The sequence below is a fragment of the Symsagittifera roscoffensis genome, chromosome 1 (assembly GCF_963678635.1).
Source record: "Symsagittifera roscoffensis chromosome 1, txSymRosc1.1, whole genome shotgun sequence".
Lineage (NCBI taxonomy): Eukaryota > Metazoa > Xenacoelomorpha > Acoela > Convolutidae > Symsagittifera > Symsagittifera roscoffensis.
Window position 1 is genome coordinate 8597960 of NC_087062.1, and position 27460 is coordinate 8625419.

The 27460-nt window shown below is 34.7% G+C and overlaps 2 protein-coding genes across 3 annotated transcripts in view; one reads left to right on the plus strand and one right to left on the minus strand.

Annotated features, from left to right (window-relative positions):
* The window catches only part of LOC134857177 (46 kDa FK506-binding nuclear protein-like), a 211039-nt gene that overhangs the window by 31025 nt on the left and 152554 nt on the right, over nucleotides 1-27460 (plus strand). The window lies entirely within an intron of this gene.
* The window catches only part of LOC134854179 (uncharacterized), a 91342-nt gene continuing 81525 nt past the window's right edge, over nucleotides 17644-27460 (minus strand). Inside the window, exon 6 of the mRNA XM_063870332.1 lies at nucleotides 17644-17809. Coding sequence (XP_063726402.1) covers nucleotides 17742-17809 — 68 coding nt within the window. The 3' untranslated portion in view covers nucleotides 17644-17741. The remainder of the gene's footprint in view (nucleotides 17810-27460) is intronic.

Below are 27460 nucleotides of genomic sequence, written 5' to 3' on the forward strand. Positions count from 1 at the left end.
CCCACCAAAAATTGGTACACATGGAAAATCTCTCTGAGTGTCTGAGTAAGAAAACCACTTGGGAAGATTTCCTTAGTGCAAACCATAAATTTCATCAGATTCCTCAAAGTTTTGTAGCTTAATGGCTGCTTCGGTGAATGAAAAAATTTAAAATAAAATTTTTTCAAAAACCATTTCTAAGATCAACCTATTTAGCGTGTTGTCATTTAAAAAAAACTAGAAATAGATTAAAAAATCATAGAATAACAATAATTTTCTCGCAAAATTTTCGTTAGCTACTGATTCAATAGTTTCTTCTCAGGTCTTTTCTATTCTTATCAGCACTAAAGTTGAATTGAAAAGAATACACTCATATTGTTCGATATGTGAAAAGCTTAAAAAAATTAGTAAAAAAATTTGTATATAAAATTTAATAAGGCTGTACCATTTCTGACTATGATCTGTATATAACCTGTATATAATCTGTAAATAGGATGTATGTGATCTGCTTATAATCTGTAAACAATATGTATGTAATCTGCAAATTATCTCAAGACTATCTGTATATAATCTGTTTTTAGTACGTATAATATCTCTATATAATGTGAAATATTCAATATTTATAAAAGCTGTTGTTTATCTGTAGATTTAGTATTTCAAAATGGACGCCAAAAAATTGCTTTCGGTAATTATCAGATCGATTAATTCAAGTATATCATACAATCGATAAAAATCGATTGGATTGTTAATAAAATTCGTTGTTTGTGTTCTTAAAATAATCTAACTCACAACTGTATATTTTGCTTGCGATAATCGAATGCAAACTTAGTTTTGCTAATCCGGGATAGTCTACTAACTAAAATCGGCGCTTTTCCAGTTTCTAACTTTGATTTTTCAAAAACTAATTTTACAAAAGTTCATTTGAAATAATTTTTGATGTTCTAAACTAAAATGGCTCTTTTCCAGTTCCCCCTCCCCTTCAAGGTCAATTTTGGAAAGTCTATTTAACGTTGCCATAATGCAATGAAAATTGACGTGGTGAACAAATCGTCAGTTCTGAACAGATTTGTTCTTCATAATTTACAGCGTAACATCACGCGTTTAGCCGTAATAACACCTAAGACAAACATAAACTCGGTATTTTGAAAGAGGGGGACTGGAAAAGAGCCACCAAAATAAACTGTGTCAGAATGAACAAGTGAACAGATTGCTGCAAATATTTCATACAAATTGCCGTATGAACAGTTTTTCAACCAAGATACTTTGTAATTTTACGAGGGTATCGTAAACTGGAAAAAAGCCCTCGAGTCTAAAAACGAGTAAACTATACTTTCTATACCTCAGAGAGGTCAACAAATGTTTGGGGTTATTATATGAAAAGGCTGAATTACAGTATAGAAAGTTTCTTTGCAAAGTTTCTATACATTTCTAGGCTTTTTCCTCGCCGAAAATGCGTAAATCTTAATTTTTTGTTATATTAAATGCTGGTTTTTTTCCCCTCCCCCACATGTGAATTTCAGTTTTGAAAATCTAGTTTTACGTCGTCATAATCTAATTGATTTTTGCATGGTGAACAAACCAACTATTGTGAACACATTTGCTCTTCATACCTCACATAGTAACATCTATCAAAGGCATAAACGGAAACTTTTGAAATATGGGGGGATAGAAAAGAACTTAATGGCTTTAACAGATTTTTATGACAATCGGATGTGTAAGAGTGGGGTGTTGGAGGTAGTTTAACAAATAGTTAAATTCGCACGTGTTTCTCTATTTCTGAGACATATATTTTTTGCGAGCGGACTTTTAAGGACATTGTCACAAACTACCACGCAACCATTACTTATTTTTGGATCGCCAGAAATGTCAGTTAAGTCTACTCCCAAGAAAAGTGAGGAGATAGTCGAAGAGGATGCTGATATCAACCCAGAGACGGAGGCAGGTCCAGAGCTCAGCAAATCCATGAACAGGTATGGTTTGTCAAGGCCCATGGTTTGTTAAGGCCCATCGTTGCTTGACGGTAAGGCAACAATAACCAGCCCAGAAAAAAGGCCAAAAAACTGAATGTAATTCTTAAGCAGGGACTCAACAGCGAATATTCGTGGGGAGCTGAACAACTCGAAAGTTGATTCCTCCCCCCCTCCCCCCCCCCCCCCCTTGTGGATGAATCGTCTTAATGTTAATGGGTTCTTACACAATATTGCGAAGCCAAAGGTGCCTGTTGAAAAAGTGGATTCCGCCGCAAACCAAAAATGGCGTTGCCGTTGAATCCGTAACAAAAAAAATATTTTCTTTGATCTTTTTTGAATTGTGAAGTCCAAAAATTTAGAAATTTTTTTACTTTCACTGGCTTTTCGCTCCAGATTTAGTCCTTAAAAGCTCTCGATGTAAACTGAAACTATCTCTTAATTTTAACACACAAAAGCTGGTCTATTTGCAAAATCCACTTACAAACGCCGATAGCGAGAAAACCTAGGCCATTTCCCACTTCCCGTCCTTTCAATTTCGATTTTCAAAAACTAGTTAAATACTTTTATAATGCCAGCAAATTTGGCATGGTGAACAAACAAACAATTTCGATCAGATTTGTTCCTCATTATTATTAAGTTTTTTGTGAGCCTTCAACAACATCTTGATAAGAGGATTCCACTTACAGCTTGAGAATCACTTGCGATACAACGAAAGAGCAGCCCCGCAAGATAGTGAATAGAGAATAAAACGGAAACAAGACTGCTCGTATCAGGGCGAAGCCCTGAATGTTCCGACTGCATTTTGAGATTTATGGAGCAGTAATAACATAAACATCACTAACTAATTGAATGTGATAAAACAAAATGAAAAAAAAAATTCTAAAGTTTGAAAATTTTTCTTTGAAAATCATCCCCCCACACGCCATATAAATTACAAAAAGATAGATTTCGTTCCTTGTAACAAATCAATTATGGCAAATAAGCTTCGTTCAACCAATTTGGAACGATTTATAAAACGGATTAAATCTCGCTTACGCGTTAATAGCGCGAATTATATTGCGCGTTAATTGTCCCAAATTGGTCAAAATGGCCAAAATGGCAATCTTTAAAACCTCATAACTTTGCGAAAAATGATCACAGGTGAAACATCTTTTCAAATTTAAGCTCAGGACAACAATACCTTTTAAATGAGATAAAAAAATCCGTCAAAAATGGCTAGTTAAAAAGTCGAAATTTGTCTGAAGAAAAAAAAAATCCACCCCGAGCACAAATATTCCGTTACTTTCGTATCGAAAGTCGGAACAATAACGAAATCGAAAAAAAAACACTCGAAAGCCATCAGTTTTAAAGAAGCCTTAAAGATTTACCAAGCGGCACGTAAGGCAAACACAAACAATAGGGTAGACGCACATTTCGAGCCGAAAACAAAACAATGTCATAGGACATTGTTGTAATAGAATAGTCACAAATTACAGAAGTAAGCCAAAAACACTTGCGCTTACAAGGAAAACTTTTGAAATTACAAGAAAAATCGCCGATGTGGCATGCTGTGGCAACTAAGCCGACAAAACATTAGCAGACAAACGAAAATTCGGCAATTTAATTTTTCCAGGAAAAAAATTTGGCTCTTTTCCAGTCCCCTTCTTTCAAAATACCGAGTTTTATGTTTGTTTTACGTGTATTACGGCTAAATGCGTGGTGTTACGATGTAAAGTATGAAGAGCAAACCTGTTCACAGTTGTCGATTTGTTCACCACGCCAAATTTCATTGCATTATGACAACGTTAAATAAACTTTTCAAAATTAAATTTGAAAGGGGGAACTGGAAAAGAGCCAAAAATTTCATTATCATGCATACTAAAAAAACAAGGTCTGACCGGGACTCAAACGCCAGAATTTAGAATACAAAGGCATCCATGTTGCCTCTAGACCAATAAGGAAAAGATTTCAAAGTTGCTATGTTTCAATGAAGCAACTTTACAATTTCTTACAGATTTGTAAGAAAAGTTGTTTATAAGAAAAAAAATCCAGTTCCCGATTACAAGACACCTTGGCCTCGTAATAAAAAAGTAATACTTAAGAATCGTTTCATGCTTTGGATTTATAGTCGGGGATATGATGCCCGGGTCGAGTTTTCATGCCTATTATGGCCAGGTTTGAGCGGTTTGAGCGTTTTTTGGACAACTGTGCTGAGAAGCTTGTTTTTTTTTCCTTTCCCCCACCTACAAATTTGTACACATTTTTGTTCACTTTGTCCGGTTGCTACACAGGCGGTCACAAACGCATTTGTATTTCAGGCTCTTTTCCATTCCTCCTTTCAAAATACCGAGTTTTATGTTTGTTTTACGTGTTATTACGGCTAAATACGTGATGTTACGATGTAAAGTATGAAGAACAAATCTGTTCTCAGTTGTCGATTTTTTCACCACGCCAATTTTCATTGAATTATGACAACGTTAAATAAGCTTTTCAAAATTGAACTTAAAAGGGGGAACTGGGAAGTAGCCGAGCAGTTTTTTTGAATTAATCGCTCGAAATTGTTGAAATCTTATAACGCTGAAGTGTTTGAATAAAACGCCCAAATATTCGTGGAAGACCGCTCTAACCGCTCATTCTAAAGCAGGATTTTGAACGCAAATGTCTATGAGGGCGTTTCGGAATGGCCATAGCCTTGTATGAAAAAAATCCTTTAACGAGTAGTTTTTACAGTGACCATTTATGTTTGCATTTAGTTAATGGGTCCGCAGCCAAATATAAGTGCAATCAACGCGTATATCCCATCATTCCAGCCCCTCCGCCAAGAAACAAAAAAATGACCCCTCCCCCCACTGCCGTGATTTCACTATAACTGTATTGTGGCTACTATTTACTGGAGTACTATAAGGAGAATGACCCCAAGCACGTACGGTGAGTCGACCCAAAGGTTCCCCTTTGTAATATTTTGAGATATCCATTTTTGGCTGACGGACCCTAAAATTGTAGGTTGCACAATGGATTTTTATAATGGGGAGAAGTGGGAAAACTAGTCACCTGAAAAAAAAACATCCAGTTTTATTGGCAGTTCCAAGTCGATTCTTGACAGCAAGATGAAGACGGAGAAACCGCTTTCCTCTTTTAACAGTGGAGGGGTGGCTGAGAAGATGTCTGCGAAACAATCAGAGAAGCAGCCAGAGAAGATGAAAGCGATGCCAGGTTTCTGGAGTGGATTGATGGCCAAGTGCAGCCACTATCGAGGTGTATAAAAATATAAATATTCAGAAGGGAAGAGTTTTGGCCCCCTGACCACTCCAAGTGTCCCATTTTAGTACTATTGGCTTTTTCCGCTTCCCCAACTTTTAAAATTCAAAACTTTCAAAAACTACTTTGACATTGTCATAATGCATCTGTAGTCTGGCGCATCGGTAGTGTTGGACCTTGGCGCATCGGTACTCGGCAATCAAATGATTGCGGGTTTAAATCGCACGTGCGCTGCAATTAACAAGGTGAACTCTTGTAAGATAGCCATAGCTTAGTTAGCCTTAAGAAACTAACCTTCGAGTTAGGCCTCTGACTGGCTAACTAAAAGAAACTGCAATGAAAATTGGCATGGCGAGCAAACTAACATTTGCGAACAGATTTGTTCTAATGATTTACATCGTAGCATCACACGTTTAGACATTAAAGCAAATACAAACACGTTAAACAACTAAAAAAAGAGATAACATGAAAAGTGGAATAGGAAAAAGCCGTACTATTTTAAAATATCAATTTTTGGCCGAGCGACCCAAAATTTTTCTAGCGACCCAAAAGTCGTTTCAGGCGCTAATATATACTAATTTTGAAGGGAAGGCGCCGAATAAGCCTAGTCACCAAAGTCTTAAGAGTTTTGCATCTACAATGCATAAACGACCTGAATATAGATGTCATTACGAGACCAAACTGTGTATTTTGTGAATTGTAAGCGGATTCCGTAACAAGGATGCTCCTTTTGTTCTTCTTTTGTTCTTTCAATTTCTTTGATTGTTCCGACAAAAGTTGACATGTTTAATGATTTGTCTCTGGAATCCAGGAACATACAGACGCAAAATTGTGCGCCTATCCAGTGCACAGTTTGGCCTCGTAATGGTCTGTCTTAATCATAAAAAACTAAAATGGCTCTTCTCTTTTTTCCCCTATTTGAAGTTCAGTTTTCAAATACTTATTTTAATTTTTATGTGGTCATAATGTAATGAAATTTTTCATGGCGAGCGAACAAACAATAGTGAACAAATTTGTTCTTTATGCATTACATCGTAACATCACGTATTCAGCCATAGTAACACGTAAGACAACTGAGAAAATATGGAAAGTGGGGGGGGGTGCTGGTAAAGAGCCTTTGACATTATTATAAACTTCTAAGTTTTGGCAAAAAATCAAAAGTGTTAATTTTTTGAATTTCATATTTTAAACAATTATGCTTTACCCAAGATATACAAAAATACAATACAAAAAGTAGAAGCATGATTGGCAAATTCGTATGATTAGCCTTTTTTATAGACTCAGTGTATGGGGGTTTTTTCATTAACGTTTTTGGTTTTTCACCATACTGAATTTTTTTGCACTTGAAAAATTATAATAAACCATTGAAAAGTGAAATCAAACCGGGTAAGAATACCATTCAAACAAAAGCCAGTCTAAAACAACAAAAAAACAGAAATATTTGCGCCAAGAAAAAGAATGATGTTTGTTTCTCTATACTATAATTAAATAATGAGTTGTATAGCTGTATAGCCTAATGCTGTATTACTGTATAGCCTATTGATAAATCCTCATTCATCAAATTATTTTCAAACAAAAAATCATCTCAAAAGAACTCAGTCTGGGCGATCGTCATTAGACAATTTTTGCCTGTTTTCAGACTCCAAGCTTATCTCTAACAATTCAATAAACTCGCAATTGAAATCAGATAGTTACACATTATTGTGAAAGAAAAACAGACAATGGGATTATTTTTTTCTTTCCAATTGCCCTAAAGCATAAAAAGTTCAAAGATGCATCAACCAACTTAAACTTACACACAGTACAAAAAAATAACCCGGAAAAAATGAAACGAAACGCTGGAAAAAAAAGATTATTCGAATCGATTGAGAAACTTTTTCTGAGCCACTCATCACGGCGATAGCGACAAGCTGAATCTACAAAACGCCATAACTTCGAACAACCTAGAAAAAAATAGAAAATTGTAATTCTTCCGATTTTTGAAGAAAACGGAATATTTATGCTCGGTGTGTTTTTTTTATTCAGTCAATTTTCGCAGATGGAAAAAATAGTTTTCAACCAAAATTTTTTATACCCAATGAAGATATCAACTTCCTGAGTTCAAATTTAAAAAGATAATTTTTACCTCTAGGATTATTTTTTGTAAAGTTCTAGGGGTTTGAAAATAGCCAAATTGGCCTTGTTCTCGACTAAATCATGCGCGCTTGGAAGAGTTTATTCATAATGCTGAGAGTGTAGCGCCAATTATTTATGCGTGGCGAATTATCCCGCACAACAAAATTGTTCCGAATTGAATTGAGGCTAGCTAATTGATCGTATGAATTTCGTACGAGTCAAAGCTTTACACTTTGATTTTGTCCAAAACTTATAGTTTTTCAATATTTCCTTTTCCCAAAAACTATTTAATATGAATTAAGGGATAGCCGAAACATTCAGGGCTTTGCCCTCATATAAGAGCAATCTTGTTTGTTTTTGTAGTGTTTTTACATCTCAGTGTGACTATCTAAACTATGAACATCAGATTGGCTCACAATAGTTAATTTGTTCACCGTGTCAAATTTCATTGCATTATGAAAACCTTAGAGTAATTAATCAGTTATGGCAAATAAGCTTCCTTGGACCAATTTAGAATAATTTCTAAGACAGATTAAATCTCCGCTTACGCGTTATTAGCGCGAAATATATCGCGCGTTAATTGTCCCAAATTGGCCAAAATGGCAATCTGTAAACCCCCATAACTTTACTAAAAAGGATCACAGGTGAAATGTCTTTTCAAATTTTAGCTCAGAGCAAAAATTAAGTTTGAATGATAAAGAAAAAAAACTTGTCAAAAATATCTAGTACAAAAATTGAAATTTGTATGAAGAAAAAAAAACACCCGAGCACAAATATTCCGTTACTTTCAGTCTGAAAGTCGGAACAAAAATCAGATTTTTAAAAAATTTTAAATTCTTCTGTCAAATTTTATAGATTTTTTTTAATAAGGTCGAGGATTTTGTTTCATCTTAGAATTCAATTCCAATCAAAGTTATTTCGTTGAAGAGATCTGCATATTTCAATCTCTTTCTTTGCGTTTCTACTTTTTGCACCAAAATTGTATTTGTAATGAATTCGTAGAAAAAAGTCTCGTATTACGTAGGGAGTTTTCACAAAAAAAAACATGCAGTTATAGAAACTTTCGATCCGAAAGTAATACTTCAACTGTTGCAGTTCAAACGTTGCAACTTGTCTATGTGTCACCTTTTAGCAGAAAACATATTTTGAAAACTTATCCACCGTCTCTTTTTTGGCATAAATCAAAATAATTTTTTTTGAATCTTTTCCTTTATAACACCCCCACCCCCCCCCCCCCACCGCAAATTATGATTATAGAACTCACAAAATTTAAAAAAATGGGATGGCTACGTTTTTTTGCTACCAGGCTGGCGGGTTTTAATGGGAAAGATTTTTTCATTTTTGATGAAGTAAAATGAAAAGAGGTGCAAAGTTCAAAGTTAGGCGCATCCATATAACAAAACATCATATTGCTTGGTCGACTTGATTCTGCTTTTTTAGTTTTAAAAGAGCTGTTGTTTAGGTAATAATAATAATTTCAGGTAATAAACATTCGGCTTTTCTAGTTTCATATCACCAAAAGCAACATGTAATATCACAAACATGTGAAACTAAAATCTTAATGAAACTAAAAACATGATCTACAAACTCTTTAATTTTTCTTCATTTCACAAGAAATTCTTACTATAATTATTCATGACTTCAAAATTTTTACGGGAAAGCATTAGGTTAAAATCATTATTGTAAATCACAAACAAATTTGATGGAGTCAAATGAATGACTGAACGATTTCACGTTTTTTTCCACTCCCTCATTTTTGAATTTCAATTTTAAAACTACTTCAACATTGTCATAATGCAAAGAAACTCGGCATTGTGACCAAACAAACAATTACAAACATAGTTTTTGCGTTTGGCCATAATAACACGTACAACAAGTGTAGACATCTGAAAAAAAAAATTGAAATGTGGCTTGGGTGGAAAATGGTTTTTGGTTTTAAGGTGATACCATTGAACGTATGTGCTTGCAATTACTATTATAGTCAAGCCCCCTGTTGTTTGATATGCTGTGTGTTTGAGACATGTGGCGTAGCTCCCCCCTGACTGAGCAGTTCAATACTGACTGTGTGGTCCAGTTGGTGAACAGAGCGAACAGAAAGGCACTGAGGGTCACTGACTTCGGAGACATCGACTGCAGTGGCGAGCGGAAGGAGGAACACGACGAGCAGCAACACTTCATAGGCGAGACACAAAAGACTGGCTAAATAATTTTTTCCAACTCCTCAATTTAAACCCAGAACAAGACTAGAGTAAGCCTAGAGTTTACTTTTCTAACAACCAAAAACGTTTTTAATTGGCCTGAAAGAACAGTTGGAACAATCAGAGCTTCAACCTGATATACGAGCATGCTCGTATATCAAGGTGAAGCTCTGATTGTTCCAACTGCTCTTTCAGGCCAATTAAAAGTTTTTCTGGTTTGTAGAAACTTAAACTCTAGGCTTACCTTGGTAGTACGGGGGTGCCTCCCTGTAACATCGTCTTTGGGCGTGTCTTTTCTTATTATACCAATTTTATTACTCTAAGGGGATTAGAAAAAGGTCTATTGACCTTATAATATCATTCCCTTTGTTTCAATTTATGTAAAAGATTAAATACTATGATTTGTTTTTCTCGAATCAAGTGAAAATTTACTATTGACACTAGAGCAGAGAATCTTAAAGTCTTCATATACGTGTTAATACAGATCCGCATTCTCTAAAAACCTTTCTAACACCTATGAAAAATGTACACGAAGTCCGCTCACTAGGAGGTCACAACTTCATGAGATCTCGAAAAAATCCACCTGTTGCCTATGTATTAAGATTAGGTAAAAAATAGTTTCATGGTTTCACGTACCCTATCATTTCTCGATCCAGTGAACACACAGAGCCGAGACGTTCTGATCTGATAGGTAGAGACAAGCAACATCACATTTCATAATTTTAAGAAAACCCCACTGTTGAACCGGAAAATATTAGTACTTGAAAAAACCACCCCTTTTCCCGGAATTAGACAGTTTACGCAAAATAATGAGCAGGGCATTTTAATTGAATGGCCCCGCATTGAACATTAGACATCCATTCCAAATGATGACTTCTTGTGAAGGCACCCCTTTGGCGTTTCCTTCCAGTGTTAAAATCCTGATAATTGACCTTAAAAAATGGAATAATTTTCTAAGTACTAGTGTCTTAGTAGATAAGATCTTTGTGTGACTCTTACCCTAAATACGGAATAGTGACCCCTGGTGACCACGGGCTGACTTTTAAAAGACATTTTGGTGTTTAAGCCCGAAAATAAACTAAAAAAGTTACCGTTTTAACATCAGAAAGTGGCCTAATCCACAGCCCTAACTCTTGAAAAAGGGGAGTTGATCACCGCACTTGAAGTTGTGGGGAAACTGGTTCGTTATGAAAGAATTCAGAAGCTAAAAGGATATAGCTTATAAGTTGCAACGAAAGTAGTGATTTGAATTAGAGTAAAATTAGGCAAACATAGGATTGAACTTAGCTATGATAATTAAGCTATCAAAAACAACTCAACTAGACCAAAAAATAGATCCACGAGAATTGAGCAGTAATATAAGTGCGACACAAAATATATGTCTCCGCAATAGTTTGATTGCACGGGTTGTTTGTTTAGCTCCTAAAAGGGGGCTTTAGGGTGCAATTGAACCCCTAATAATTGAACTAACATCAACTGTTGGCTGGTAAACTGAGATTAAAACAGACTTTGACGGTTTAAAGTGCGTTAGTTACAACTGATAATTTACAGTGGCTATCTCCCCCGTTTAGAGTGCGGTTGCTTTCTCCCTCTTACACCAAAGAGCCGGAAGGCTACCGATTTTTTTTTTAAATTAAGAAATTATATAGGAAAACACAACTTGGTTTTGAGGAGAAACTAGACTTGAGAGTTCCACAACTTAGTTGTAGATACCTATGAGGATCTTGGCATCCATAACTAAATTGTCACGACTTGTAGAGACGATTATGACTATAACTATAACAAAATCAAATAGACAAAAATAGCGAAAAAGTTACAGGTAGTCTAGCTTTCCTTATAAAAAGCCACGAGAAAAAAGCTGAAGTGTAGTCGGTTCTCGTCAGAGAGAACAAAAATTTCTGTGAGAGAGAACAGTTAGTTCTCGGAGTTGGAGAGCTCAGTTGAAGTACCTCAAAAAATTAAATGTTTGTAGAGACACTGTTAATTTTAGCACACTGAAGTGAGTAGTTGTGCGGAATTTCTGAGCGTAATTGGATAGTTAGCCTTCTCTAAAAAAATAATCAGTTAATTGAATTAACGGTAAGTTGAATTGCAACTAGGGATTTGTGTTGATTGATCGCGACCCTTTCCTTTTGATTAAATTACTAGATTATATTCCGACCATTTTGAGCCTTCTGTATCTGTGTTTTCACTTCTGTGATTTTAAAGACTATAGGAATTTCTTGCGATTCGAGTGCGAGCGAAACAGTCACACGAGCAGTGACAAAAAGAGTAAGCAACATAGTACAGTATAGAAAAATTGCCATCAACCTAACCCTTTTCTTGATTGTGGATAGCAGTGTCTCAGTTGCCCCGGTGAACTCATTACCCAATAGACCTTTCTGTAGTGCCATTAATGTAGAGTAAAACAAACTTAGAGACGCGAACATTTAAATCTAAATGAATGAATTATTGACGAAGAAATTGGAAAACAATTTTTTTTTCATTTATCGCCCAACAGTACATTTCAGATGACGAAACGATACCGTCAGAAATGGCTTGTTTAAAGTCGAAAGTTGACTGAATCAAAAAACCACCTGCATAAATATTCCGGAACTTTTCAAAAGCCGGAACAATAAGTTAATCAGCTCATGAAATCGGACTTTTATAGTGATGACTCATTGCCATATAACAATCCTTTCCCCATCCAAGTTTGGAGATAAATAAACCCCGCTGTGCATTAATTTTCTTTTTTTCTCTCAATCCTTGCTGATGCGGTGCGGGGTCTTCATACGGGGAGGAGGTGGCGAGGTGCTGGCGAGTTGTCGGAGCAAGAGCTTTCTTAACACCATGACAAATGTGGAGTCTAATTGTAAAACAAAGTTTGAAAAAGTGTGTTTTGCAGTGACTAACCACGGAGGAAACGTGGTCTCATTGAGGAGTCTGACATTCCCCCTGGCTCACGACAAGTTTCTCCGAGTGAAGACAGACGGGAGACTGTACTGCAACGGGAATGGAAAGTCGGACGAGTGCAAGTTCCGAATCCACGAGACAGGCAAATACGTCACATTCGAGAGCTACCAATACATGTAAGCGACTTACTCCAATCAAGAATTCGTTATTGTAAATCAATCGAAATTAGATACCATGCCTAACAAGCAAAAAGTTTCGGCTCTTTTCGAGTCCCCCCCTTCAAATTCAATTTTGAAAAGTCTATTTAACGTTGTCATAATGCAATGAAATTTGGCGTGGTGAACAAATCGACAATTCTGAACAGATTTGTTCTTCATACTTTACAGCGTAACATCAGGCGTTTAGCCGTAATAACACGTAAAACAAACATAAAACTCGGTATTTCGAATGGGGGGACTGGAAAAGAGCCAAACTTTCAACTTCCAAGCTGAAAATGAAAAAAGCGCTAAACAGATATTTTTTAAAATGGCTTATTTTGCTAATTTTTACGAAAGCATTTTTTTAAGTTTTATGAAAGCAGAATATAATTATTTATAATTGTTGTTGGTAACATTGCAGCTTGAAAATGTTTGAGCATTCAGAAAACATTGCCCTGGAATCTTAAACAGTTTCTTTTTCTGATATTTTATGTGGGTAATACTGGAAGAATAACACTGGGTTTTTAGGTACCACCACATTGCATGTCACTCAGACGGGTCAATGATAGCCCCCCGCAAGATGTGGCAGAAGAGCAAGGGCACCATGTTTGATGTCAAAATTATAGGACACCACAAAAACACACCCACGGGCTGGAGGGTCATCACCACATAAACATGTATGGACACAATTAAGGAGAAGCTCGACCAGGACTTACGAAATAATTGAATACTAAGGGAACTAAATAAGTAATCCTTGTTTTTTTTAGATTATTGCATCTGAACATTTACCAAGTCGACATGAAGACAGGACAGATCTAAGATTTAATCGAGGCGGATTTTCCGACAACTTTCAAAAATTTGTAAACTTTTTTTAAACTGACTAAGCTGATTTTCTGAGCTCTCACAGATCACTATAAATACTTTGTTTTAACCAAATCGCCAGCGTCGCAGTCAAATTTAAAAAAAAAACTTGCCAGGAAAAAGCAAATTTTCTTCCCAAGTTAAATTTTTTCAAAATCGAGCATATTGATTTTCCGAGCGCTCCCAAATCACAAGAAAGAGCCTGTTTTTACCATTTTTTTCACCGCATACATATTTTTGAAAAAACAGGCCAAAAAAGCCGTGTTGGAAACTTCTGGCTAAAAGATCGTGTTTTTTGTCTAAAAGACCGCTCCACCCTCAAAATTAGTACTTTTGAATAAAAGATCGTGTTTTTTTACTAAAAGATCGCTCCACCCTCAAAATTAGTACCTTTTGGTGCCCAAGGAGCCTTTAAAAAACTTTAGGGTCAGTCAGCCAGAAACGGATATCTCAAAAAGCACAGAGGTAGACCCTTTGGATCGGCAGCGGATCGAATCCCTGATGTGGGGGCCTCCATCTCCCTCCCTAAATCTGCTAGTGGTGCTAATACAAGTGACGGTTTATCAACTTCTCATTTGCGAAGAGACACGCTCATGATCAACAATGAGTCTACATGGAAAGCTTTTGAATGCTGGTTTTGTAAACGTCAATAATTAAATGCATCTTGAAACCTTATCTTCTGGAAACTGAGCTATTGCCAGGTTTTTGTAAAAACAATAAGTTTTGACAGTTTCATCAATTTCATTTTTGATGTTCTCGCTTTGAGCGTTCCCACTTCCAATGATTTAAGAATCTTGCCAAATCTTCAAGAACTTTGAACATCTATCAAAGATTGCAAAGACTCGTTACAGAATTTTGATTCTTTGAACGGCTTTAAACAGTCCAAAAACCATAATTGCGTCCTCATAAAACTGTATGATGGCTCTGCAGCTCATCAAAAAAAACAGAAAAAATCAAGAAAAATTGACAACAGTTGAACAGTTGATGCTCGTAGTTTAGAATTTACATAGTCGTGATGATTTTTTTTCGGTTTTTTTCAGGAAAACTAAAATATGATCAGGCTCAACTATTTTTTCCGAAGTTTGACTTTTGATTTTTTCTTAGTTCAGTTTTTTTTTGTTAAAAGGAAGCCTCAACCCATTATCGAACAGCAAAGTATAAAAGTCACAAAAAAATTGATTGACTTCTAGTGTCGAAAGTGGATTTTAATTTTCAGACTTCTCAGCGAAATATTAAATTTACCTATTGAACCAAGTTTCAAAAAAATTGTCAAGTTGAAGAAAAATCCATAAATATAGTAACAAATTTATAATTTATGAACGTTCAGTTTGCAAAACTCTTATTAAACGAAGAAAACATTTGAAAAAACAAACAAGGATAGACGGTTGCTGTGCAAGTAGCACAGAAGATTCCGACCATGTTCATAAAATTATAAAGTACTTAAACTTAGTGTCGGTTTTTGATGTGATGAGAAAACAATACAAACGCGGAAGCGTTTAGTAAACTAGACATACTCGACAACAGTTGCCTTCAAAAACAGAATAACAAACAAAAAAATTGAAAAAAAAAATTCAAAAATAAATTGTTTCTATTTTTTTGCGCATATGTTTTAAACTTGTTTGAACACTTTTCTTGCCAAGAAACTGTCGAATGAAGCTTTTAACACTAGTTTTCATTTGGAAGAAAAAATTTTTATGGCCTATGACCAATTTAGCATGCTATTATCATTTAATTTGGTCGAAATTTGATGAAAACCCATAAAACTTCATACCGGTTGTTGTAAACTTTTCATTGCCGTTCGAATTGCAACTGAACGGGCTCTTATATGATATATCACTTGAATCAGTCCGATTATTATTTGTGCTGCCTGATTTTGTGTGGGAAAAAATACCGAATACAAAATTGTTCCCCATTTTCAATAGTCGGAATATACAGCAGAGTTTTTGTTTCAATTTTTTGCAATCAAAAAAAATAATGATTAAACATTTTCTTATTGTGGAAGGTGTAAAAGTACTCTTGATTTATTGCTTCATTGTGACATGAAAAAGAATATAAAAAAAACATTTTTTAATAAAATTTAGTTTATTCTTTGATACCTTGCATCAAAAAATATATAATTTATCAATTTATCAAAAACATTTTTTTGCAATTAACTGCCTGTAACATTACAAATCAGTGTTTTATTGTAGTGAAAAGTGCACAAACAACAAACTCGTTCTCTTTGAAAATAACAAAGTCATCCACCTCAAGTGAAATTTCAAAATCATATTCTCAAAATTTCTTTGTTCTGATTTGAAAACGCCTGATCCGCCCACAAACATTTTAAACCCAGAGGCGAAGCGGAATTTCGTACCACTTGCGATGCAACATAAAAACAGCGGCGCAAGCCTGCAGACAGGAAAAGCAAGCCACTAAGTCCAAAAAAAAGAAAAAAATCATTTCCAAAAACAACAAATTTAAAAAAATTGATATCTTTTCTGGAATCATGCTCTGTTTGCGGAGAACATCTCCAGAAACACAATCAACAGCAACAAAAAAACTAAATTAAACTTAACTAGCTGCACCTCAGCTGACAAAAGCTAAATTATTCCTCGTAAAACCAAAATATAAACCAAAATTATAATTCAATTCTAAGAATTTTAGCATTTTCAGCAGGCCCAAACTTATGCTTCTTTTGAAATGTCACCAAATTAGGTCGCACAGGACGACAAAATAAAGGCCGAAATCATTTAAGCCGAATAAAGATTTTAAGCGAAAAAAACAGCAAAATATACGAAGTCAAGGCTAATAAAAAATAAAATTGCATGAAAAAATCATTTCTACGATGTGGCAATTACGCCAACAAAAATTGAGCAGACAAAAACATTTTGAGCAGAAAAACATTTTAAGCAAAAAAAAATACGACGTCATGAAATTGCGAACAGCCAAAGTAAATCAAAACACTAAGAACAACTACAATGCAAAATGCGTATAGAAAAAAGCCATTCTACGATGAAGCAACTAAGCCGACAAAAGGTAGGTGGCAAATATTAAGCCGGTAATTTTTTTTGGAAACGGAGCATTTTCAGTTTGAAAAAAAGCAGTTCCTCGTCAGATTAGAAACCACGGTCCTCACCTCCACGCTAAGTGTGGGACTCGCATAGAAATATTAATTCTTCATGAACCAAGATACAAGCGAATCAAATGATTCTGTTAAACAAGTTGCTAGCCCGAAAAATATCTTTATTCCAGTTTGAATAACGTTTGCTAACCGCAAGCGTAATCAAAGTTGGTAAATTTACTAGCTACAGAACTCATTTCAGTCATTGAGAAAATAAGTTTGAATGAAAAAAATCCCAAGCATTGGAAAAGACTGCTGGAAAAGCGTACCAATAAAATAAAAAGCATTTAGAAAAAAAAACGGAAAATGAGCCGACAAAAATTATGACGTAAGACAGAAACCGAAAAAAAATCAACACTTTTTCTATAAAAATATTGGAAAAAAATTGCTACCTAAAATGATCTAAAAGATAGTTTATTTTGAATTGGAGCGTGTTAGCTTGTATAACGTAATAAATACATGCATTTAGTGATATATATATATATATACGTGAAAGTTAAGAAATATTTGCAGTTAAATATGTAAGAGAATTGATTCAGTTGACTTTGTTAAACTAGTTGTTAACCCAAAAAAAAGATATCGTGTCAAGAAACGCGTTTGAAAATTCAAAACTACAAAATATAACAAATAAAAGCAAATATCTTCCAATTTTTTAACTCGAAGAAGTACAGCGAATTTCTGTCAGAAACAAGAAAATTTTTAAAATGCTAGCCTATAAATGTCATCTTTTTTCTGGAAATCAAGTCAGGAACTCATGTTTTTTGGAAAACATTTTTTCCAGATACTATAAGTGAGCTGTTACACGCAAATATACTTAAAATTGCTTCGGGAAATTTTTCCGGGTTTTTTTTGTTGCCCTGCGTTTAAATGGTGTTTATAAGAAAACTACTACAACATATATATACTCTACCATAAATATAAACTGAACACGGGCATTTTTCTACGTATATCAACATCAAGTAGGAAACAGATATAAACTAAAAATACTGTGTTCTGAGAATCTGGATGGAATCTTGTTAACTATTACCACCACTGCAAAAGAGGGGAAACTTGTTATAAAAGTTAACATATATTTAACCATTTAGTTAGTCCCCCAATATGGGTGGCAAATCTGTACCATAGATAGTGGGATAGTTAACAAGATCCTCTGGATGTTTCACTTTCTAGAGAATTGCTCAGCCAGTACTGGTCCCTAATGCTGGTCTAAGTGTGCATTCTTCGGGTGTCGCTTGTATGAATCCTGGATGCCTTCGATCATCTCTAAAACAAGAACCGTCACTGTAATTCAGATTTTTCTGCAATTGATTTGAAAACAAAAGTAAAAATCAATAGAAGATTCAGGAGGGGTGGGGGTATTTGTTTTTCCTGAAGATTATAAATTTACTAAACTGTCAAAAAATTGCCCTTTTTATGTAAGATTACGGCATCTCTCTACTTCGGGTCATTTCTAATAGTTTCTTTGCCGCCCATTTATCAAAAATTATGAACCGCAACACAAAGAACAGCCGCAAAAAAGCAAAGCTTCCAAAGAAAAAATGGCAGTTTCTGCATTAATTTCTCGAAACGGCTTAATTTCTCAAAGTTTCTATGACAACTTTCATACACAATTGTTAATGCAATCATTGCTAAACAGATATGGTTTCTGAAATAGCACTCAAACCTATTTAAACCATATTTTTAAAACACCAATTACACCTATTTTTAAACGCTTTTAGGCTTTTCGCATGCGTTTAACTTCCATCGAGCTCTTCTTGCAGCTCATCTTTAGCAGCTCATAATTTTTGCAGCTCATCTTTAGGGCACGATGCTTATTAAAATTGAAGGCACTGCCGAAAATACTTTGAGTAAAGTTTGCATTAAAGAAAATTGTAATTAAAAAATTTGCGTTTAAATTATTTGCATTTTGAGTTATGTACTTGTGGTTAACTCATAGAGTAATTTCGGATAGGGTACACCGTCTGCTCGTCACGCTATCTTATTTTCGGCCGGATAGATTCGTGCAACTTCTTAGTCTAATACCGATCCTAATCTTACTCTTATACTATATAGTCTCAGGTTGTTTAACTAGTCTCTGCTAGGCTCAATAGATCTAGGGTATACTGGTTTATTGCGACTGCTGAAGTTCTCTTGGAGAGGTATCTAATTTCTAAGTTAAATTCAAATCTCTCTGGTGCTGCAGCACTTACAAATAAGTGGGTTGTTAGTTAGATGGATCATGATTGGTTAATATTAAATACTTTACAGTGGTAAAATATCTAATTTATCCAATCATAAAATATAGTTTAGATCAGGTTCCACCCATCCGGGTTTTACAGAGTTTTTTAGAATTATCTTTCTGCAATTTAAAGGATGGATGATGGACGTTGGTATTTGGCGAACATCGTACTTTTGTCCGGTTTCTCTTTGTTAGAGAAGTTCCAGGACGCTGGAGTGAGGGGCATCAATCGTCGTGTCTTCTTGTGACAACGATGGTGTTTCCCAATGAAATCAATCTGATTTCAGAATGGTTTGCTATGACGGATTTTTCTGTTTTATGTAGAGAACTTCTTTTGTGTTCGACCTCGTCTGGGAATGGCGTGGAGATTGTGCGTGGAGGGGATGCCTTGTAACTCGGATCTGTACGTATACTCGAACATCGAGGTGGTCATTGGTCTAGTTCAATGAAGTCCTTTTCTGCGAAGTCGAGTCGTACTCTAAATCCTTTGAGTTTGTCATTGTGGACGGCATATCGGTTTGTGGTTGGCCATTCTTTTTTAAGTGTAGTGGGGTCATTTTGTCTTTGGATGTTCGTCTTTGTTGTTGTGTGATGATCTATATACTGCAAAGTATAGTTTACATTTTATAAAATTTTTATTAGTTCAGTGTTTTAATTATGATTTTGGTTAGTTGTTTTCACAAAAGCATTTTGTTTTAGTTCGGTTATTTTGAAGAGTTACTCACCCTTGAGTACCTTTTATTAAAAATAGAAGTGTGGTCACAAAGCGTGGATGTAGCGCGGTGGGTTAGGCCGGCTATAGAGCATGCTCAGGACGTCCTCTCTGGTGGGTTAGGCCAGGAGTGGGAGTATGATTTCGTGCGCTTTCTGTGAGAGGTCTTGTTATGTGATAACGTTTTATGTTGGGTTTATGGTGGTTTTTCTTATGTTTCGTTGGTTGTGTCCTTTTTTCAAAAATCAAATTGTTTTTGGTATGGGTTTGTCTTTCGACTTTTTTGTGTTTTATTATTTCTTTCTTAGACTTTATAATAGTCTTCAAAAGAATAAATTATCCAGTTTTAAACTGGGTTAATCCGGTTTGGGTTTCGTTGGTTTTCTTTTCTTAGTCATGCTGTTATTCTATGAATTGCGGTGTTTAGTAAGCTGCGTTGGTTAGTTTTGTTTAGTATATAATTCCTTTCCAACCGGGTTAAAGGAAAGTTTGAAACTTGTTATCGCGTGTTAGAGTTGTTGAGTGTGAAAGCTTGAAACTGAAATTCATTATTTAAACAATTCTTCGTGGGCAAGCTGTGTGAGTTTAGATAGAATTCTTGTGCGAGTGAATGAAAATATCAAAAGGTTATAACTGCATTTTCGTTTTATCAATTTACTACATAGAATTTTTATTTTACTGCTAGTTTTGGGAAAAAATTAAATTACAAATTTTCATTTTTTATGAAATTTACTGCTTTTGGGGAAACATTTTATAAATCAATTTACTACATTTGGTATAAATTTTATCAGTTTATCTTGTGGAAAATATTAGTGAAGTGATGAATTTTAACAAGTTTATTTTTTATTTTGTTTTTTTGTTTCTTCAGATGATCCTGGTTTGAAGGCTAAAGATCTAAATGAAACATGAGTAAAGAATGGTTAGTATTTATTTTAAATTTATTAGTGAAAATTATGTATAAATTATACTTACCTGTTAGTCGTCGGGGAAAAAACCGTGGGGAAAGATGTCGTGTATTATGTCGGAGTTTGTTAGTAATTTTGCTAGTATGCGAATGATGTTTTTAGTTTGAAGCAGTGGCCAAAGCAATTGAAGTGCTTCAATAGTTTTTAGTTCTTCAGTGCCAACTGCAAACTCATAAGGTGTGTTTTGAATGAGGTTATATAATTTGTGATTGTATTTAGTATTGTGGATGAATTCTAATATAGGGATTTCTATAGGTTGGTTAAATTCATGTGGGATAAGAAAGGGTCTAGATTCTTCTGCATTAAGGATCTTCGTGATGGGACAAAATATATACATCTGTGTTATTGGGTCATAATTGCGGAGGATGCCGTGGAGGTTAGTATCTTTGATGCAATATGTGAAATTTAGAAAAAATGGTGAAGTGTATTTAGAGTTAAGAAACTGAAAACGGTGGTGTGGTTGTCTTGATGGAGCGTGTAGATCAAAATGATTTTGTATGAAGCGATAATATGTATATGTGTGGGTTTGTTTAGTGCGTAACATAATGTCGTGTGAGCAGTGCAAATCGCGTTCATGTGGTGCAAGGAAGTGGAAGGTTAGTGAAAATAATTGAAATTTTTCTTTAAAACTTTCGTAAGCTTGCATGTCGGTTAGTGCTTCAGAAATGATGTGATCAAATTTTCGATCAAATATATTGAGTGTAAATACATATGGTGTTTTGATGAAAAATTTTTCTGTTAGTTGTGGGTTAGCGAAGCGATCATCATCTAAAAATTGGTCTTGGTTAGTTCGTATGATGTTATGATCGTAATATTCTAGCGTAAATTCGTTAGCTCGGGGTGCAGTGAATGTTTTTAGTGATTTTTTATATCCTATATAAGTAAATTGTCTGTGTGTTTGTGGTGTGGTGAGTCGATATAGCATATCTTGATTTCTTTCTATATCGTTATGAGTATTAGATAATGGTAGGCAAAGGGGATTAGTAAAATGATAAAATGATGTCCAATGAAGTGTAGGTATTAAAACATGTTCATCTACAAAACTACGTGTGTCGTTAGTGTCATGAGGGGTGTTTAAAGTATATTGTGGAAATGAAGGTAAGGTGATTGCTAGAAAATCTTTCGTGTTAGTGTGATGTGGATGATTAATATATTCACGGGCTGTTCCTGGTTTGGTTGGGAATGGATGGTTTGGGAATTTTCTTTTAAAAGTGCGATAAGCTCTATTAGTGCTATTTGATGATTCGGTGGATGTGGATGATTGTGCTAATGATGCAGAATAAGCTGAAGAGGGAGTAGGGGTAGGTGGGTTTGAGGATTCTATTGTGGAAGAAATCTGATTTATAGTGGGGGTGCTAGGGTGTAATAGTTGTTGTTGTAGGGTGATAAAATTATCGAGTTCTTGGGAGATTTGGGGATTATCTGGGGAATTGGATGATCGGTCTGAATGGAATGAAGAGTAGGTTGGGGTTACTTGTGAAGCATAAGAGGGTGTAGAAATGGATGGGAGTGGGTTATTTGGTGGGATTGGTTGAAAAGGGGGTTTTGAAAAAACTGAGGAGTTGGTTTGAAAATTATTGGATGGAGATGGTTCGGAGTCTGCAAATTCATCAGGGGTTTCAATATTAGGGTTATTGAGTTGTGAAATGGAGTATAAAACTGAAATATTCGAATTAGTGTCTGAATTCATGCCTGATGTTATATTACTAGTGGGGAAATCGGGTGGCGGGAAAGCAAAAAGTGGAATTATTGTAATTGGAGTGTTGAAGTTGGTTGGATGGGAATTTGAGCGGTGTAGGGATCCAAGTTGTCGGCTCATCGTGGGCTGAAAAAAATTATTATTTTTAGACTGAAAAGCTGTGGTATGGGGTTGTTCGATAATTTGTTCATATGTATTTTCATCTTGTGAATGATGTCTCATTATATGTTGTATGGAACTTTGTGATATGTTTGGTCTAAAATTTGGATTATGTGTTATTGCTAGATTTCGGAAATTTTGTGGGACTAGGGATAATGGATGGTTATGTGGTAGGGGTGGTAACTGTGGTGCTGTAGGCGTTACCTCTATGTTATTATGTTCTTCGTCGTATGTGTTCTGCCTTGTCGCTATTTTTGTATTATATTCTTTTATTTGTGCGTCTAAAAGAATTTTGTTTATTGATGATGAAAAAATTCCAAAAAATCCTGCAAATAGTATGCGTACTACACTTGCTTGTCTTTTTACTTGTGTGTGTATAGCGCATGTATTATAGATTCCTTTTAAAAGTGAAAACAGAAATCCTATAAAGTTAAACATTGCGTATAAAATAGTCAGTTTTTCTAAGATGTAATAGGGCCATCCTAGAAAATCAAGAATTTCATTTTTTAGTGTAACAAAGCTAAAAATAGTTATAGGTGAGATATCTTGTGGTCTGTATTTTTCACCGTTTAGATTTATATAGTCTTTAATGTCTTTAAAATATCCGCTATAATCTTGTATATATATATATATATATATATATATCTGCAAATCCTGCGGTTTCGGCAAGTTTGCGTAAGTTTTGGTGAATTGATTGTCTTTGTATAGTGTCCATTTGTGTTAATAATTCTTGGAATTGTTGTGTTCTAATGTGATGTTGGATATCTGATTTTGAATATATTCCAATTGATTGTCGATATTTGTGTTTCGAGCAATAGCTCTAATGCTTTCCGGTGAAAATTTTTTGAGTGATTGCATTAATGTGGGGTATGGGGTAAGAAGGTAATATTTATCTTCATCAGGGTTCAGTTGTACTACATTGTGGCTATTTTCTGATCCACTTGGGGTTTGCGGTATCCCAGAAATATGTCCGTCTTGAAAGTGTGTCAAAGAAATGTACTTTATTTTTTATAAAAGATAGGGATTCTTTTATAGCATCTTTTATCTTCAAAAACATATAGTGGTGATACTTTTTTGGTACAGGTATAAAACCATAAAATGTGTCCTTCGTAGTCTAAAAAATTTGATCTATTTCCTGATAATAAATATCCTGCGTAGGGTATTTTTAATACTGCTAGTGCAAGTGATTGTAAGATTTGTGTCCGTTCTAATTCGCATAGTTGGTGAAGTGTTTCTAATTCAGAGAGTGACATTTCCTGAAAAATTCGACTAATTGTGTAGTCTAGTTTCATATCTAAGTGAATATCATAGTGAATGTTACCAAAATAAGAATTATTCATTAGTGATAGTTCTTGTAAGCGTGTGCTGCTAGTGTCATGTGGCTGTAGATGTCCACCAGGTTGACCATTACTTTTTTGAAAATTAACTGGTATATATGATGTTCCTTCGTTTAGGGGATGACCTGTGGCATAAGGGTCAATTTTTATTTTTCCAGTGGTCATGTCGAAACCTTTTTCGTATTCAACTAATATTTCAGAATATTGCGTTTTGTAAAGAGGGTTTCTGTATTTGCATGCAAGTTCTGTTTCTTGATATATTTGAAAACGTGTCAATTTATTTTCTATATTGTGGATGTTTCTAAAATCAGTACTTTGTTTTCGTGATGGATTTACTTGTTCATATGGGATTGATTGTATGAAATATTTCTCGTGAAATTTTATCATTCGGGCGTGTATTTTTGCTACTTGAAATGTTGTACATGTATCTTCGGGAAACCAAACAATTGTTGCTTGTGTTCGTGTTGTAGGGTCACAATAGCCTTGATCGTTTTTACAAGGTAATCTAATTCCTTGATAGATCATTGTGTTGTCAGATAAATCTCGTGTGAGTTGTATTTTTTCGAGTTGTATTTTCCAATCGAAAAGCATTATTTCTTGATATCCTTTGTTTTTTGTGTCTGCTTTGCAGTTTGACGGGTTATTTATACCAATGTGTGGTATCCAGTGTTTATCGTGTATGTCATAAGTTAATCTTCCGTGTGCGCCGTTGTATGGGTGTTTTTCATCTAGTTTTATATGTCCTTGATATCTTTCAAGTTCTGCTTGATGTACAGAATCTGCAAAAACTTGGAAATATACTAATTTTCTGTCGGTGTTTTTATTTCTTGTGATATTTAGTCTGAGTAGCTCGTTTTTACAATCATCGGGATTGAGATGTAAAAGTCGTTCGATATTACTTTGGTAGAATGATTCGTGGTCAAGTCGGTTTTTATTTCCGTTTGAGACTTGTGAACAATGTACTTTCTTTTCGGAAAATGTTGCTGTGGAATTTATATGCTATAACTGTTGTTGCTCGGGCTTTTGAATAGAGTGCCGCTATTACATTTGTAGTTTCTATAGCTTGTGGTTCTGTTTCGCATTGTGATACTTGATTTATTGCATATTTGTGTAGTGTTTTTTGTTCATTTTCTTCACAATCGTAATGTGTTACTAATAAATCTTGGGGTCCTGTGCGGGGAGAAGGATTTATGTTCTGATTGGAGGTTACTAGAAAAAAGAGTTGAAGAAAAATTAATATTTTTAGAATATACATGTGTATGATAATCCTGAGTATGGGTTATAAAATGTGATGTAACCAATTGTCTTTTTGGTATATCTGTCGTATTTATATATTACTTCAGTTGTTAAAAATGGTGGTGGTAGTGATTGAGCTGTTATGTTTGGTGGGTTTAATGGGTAAGGATGTTGAGCAATGTTGTTTAGTTTAACCGTGATTTCATATTTTAATTGTAGACTATTTTGTTGGAGTATTTGGATGTTATGATTACGAATGTCTTCGTGGATATCTTGTCTATATTGTAATCTATTAAGTGCCCAGTTGTGTAGTCGGTTACTTTCTGGGTGCTGTCCAAATAATGGTGGGGGTGCTGTGAATGTATTCCAGTCTAATCTTAGAGGGATATTTGTTGATGATTGTTCTCGATATCTAGCGTCGAGATTATTGGGGAAATTTAAAGGAAAAGGTGTCGGTGAAATTTGGCTTATTGATGGTGTTGATGGTAGTGATAATGTTTCTGGTAGTGATGATGATGTTGTTGTATCGGTAGAAATATCTATCGGATCATTTATTAAATTGGGTTCACCTTGTGTGAATGATTGTGTTGTCCAATATGGTAGTCGTGATGTTTGGTTTGGGGGGTTAAAGGGATTTTCACGTATTTGTTCAGATGTTGGTGTTGAACCTAAGTAATCTGAGGGTAGGCTTGAGGTGCTACGTTGTGAAAGAAGCGTAGGGGTTTCTGGTAATATACCAATTGGGTTTTCTGGAGTACTTTGTGATGGGGATTGGGGTATATCAAAATGAACTCGGGGGAATTGAAAGTTTCTGTTTCGTCGTGGATGTTTAATTTGTCTATTTATTTCAACTGTATTTTGATTTTGACTAAGATTTCGTATTCTACTTAATTCTTGTGGTAGTGTTGGGTACAAGTTATATGTTGGTTCACTTAGAGGTGCTTGTCGTTGAGCTGGTTCTAGTGGTTCAAATAAGCGAGCGTGTCGTTCTTCAAAGGTATATGGGTTATCTTGGAAAGAAATTCGTGTAGATGTTTGGGGGTTTTGGGTAGTTGTAGGTAGGTGGTGTTGGGTTTTCCTGGGATGATGTCGGTGATTTTTGAGGTTTTTTATTGATATCTTTTAGTGAAAAAATTTATGTTTACTGTAGTATTCTTCTAGAAAAAGAATTAAAAGGATTGTTGCTAAGGCGAATGTTATGACTGCCTTCTTTATACATTTGCATATTGTCAAGATGAGGGATGATAAAAATGTTATAAAAATTACAAATAGTAAAAAAATATCTGTTCTACTAAAAATGGTTCGTATCATTTAGATAAGTTTTGGGTCTCGTACCTGTGAATATGGTCAATGGCTTTTGAAAGTTAAAGGTATAGTTCAAATATAAAATAGAAAATTAAAAAAATATTGCAAAAAACGATTATTACAAAAGCTTCAAAGGTATCAAAAAGAAATATGAATAAAGGTTTGAATATTGTTAAAAAGTTTATGAAAATGTTGAGTATTATGTTGACTGATTGAGAGAAGTGCATTTAAGAAATGGTTTCTTGATCGAATATTTTTTGTTGTTTAGGGCAATTTTCAAGTGTGGTCGAGTTATTTATTGGTTTTTTGACAAGTGGGTTGAGTTTTGTGAAAAATTGTTGGGGGCGAATTTTATGGTGTTCGGGAGGTCTTGTTTTACTTTGTTTTTATTTGTCAAGTGATCTGGGATATTTTTGAGATTTTAGGCTAATTTAATATGGTCGTTCTTTTACTTTAGGCTAATTTAACATTTTTATTTGGGGGGTATCTGAGGTCTGAGTTGGGGAAAAATTGTTGATCTTTGCGTTATTAGATAAGGGAGGGTTATGATATTATGGTGATATTTATTTTAGTTGTCAAGTTGGAGTGGTTTGCTTATATTTGACCTGGAGGTCGTAAAGTTATAGTTATAGATATGCCTGGATTTTAATTTTTTCGTCTAATTGGTTTGTGTTAGAGTTATAGAAGGTGACGGATTGAATGAATCTTATTGGCTAATTTTGAACTAGAATCGCTGCGTGTTTGTCAGCGTGTTTGTCAGCAAGTTTAAAATGTTTCAGAGGTGCAAAGATTATTGATTGTAAAATTAAAGTTGTTTTTGAAATTCAACTTTCTTTAATATTTTAGATTGTGGAATGAATGTTTTGTAGTTTTTGCGTGGTTGATTTCTAAGTCGTGATGACTCTCTATGTTCTGATTTCTCTAATTGTTCTTTGGGAATAATTTTTTCTGTCATTTTTCTTTTTTTTCCTTCTTTTTGAGGTATATTTTGATCTAGCTTTTTTGTATTGTTTTTCGTTGTAGTTGATTTTTTATTTTGTGTTTCGAGGTGAATAAAATGTTCTTTTGTTTCATTTTCCGTATGTGGAATATTTTGAATAACTTTTAAACCTGTGAAAGAATATAACTGAGTTAGTTCGCGTAGTGCGTATTCTTTTGGGTAATAAGGTAATAAATTGTTTCGATGTTCAACAATTTCTTTTTGGTCTGAGTCGGTGATTTTGTATGTTACGTCAGTGGGTTTGGCAATTATTTGGTATGGTCCTTTACGAAGGGGTTGTAAT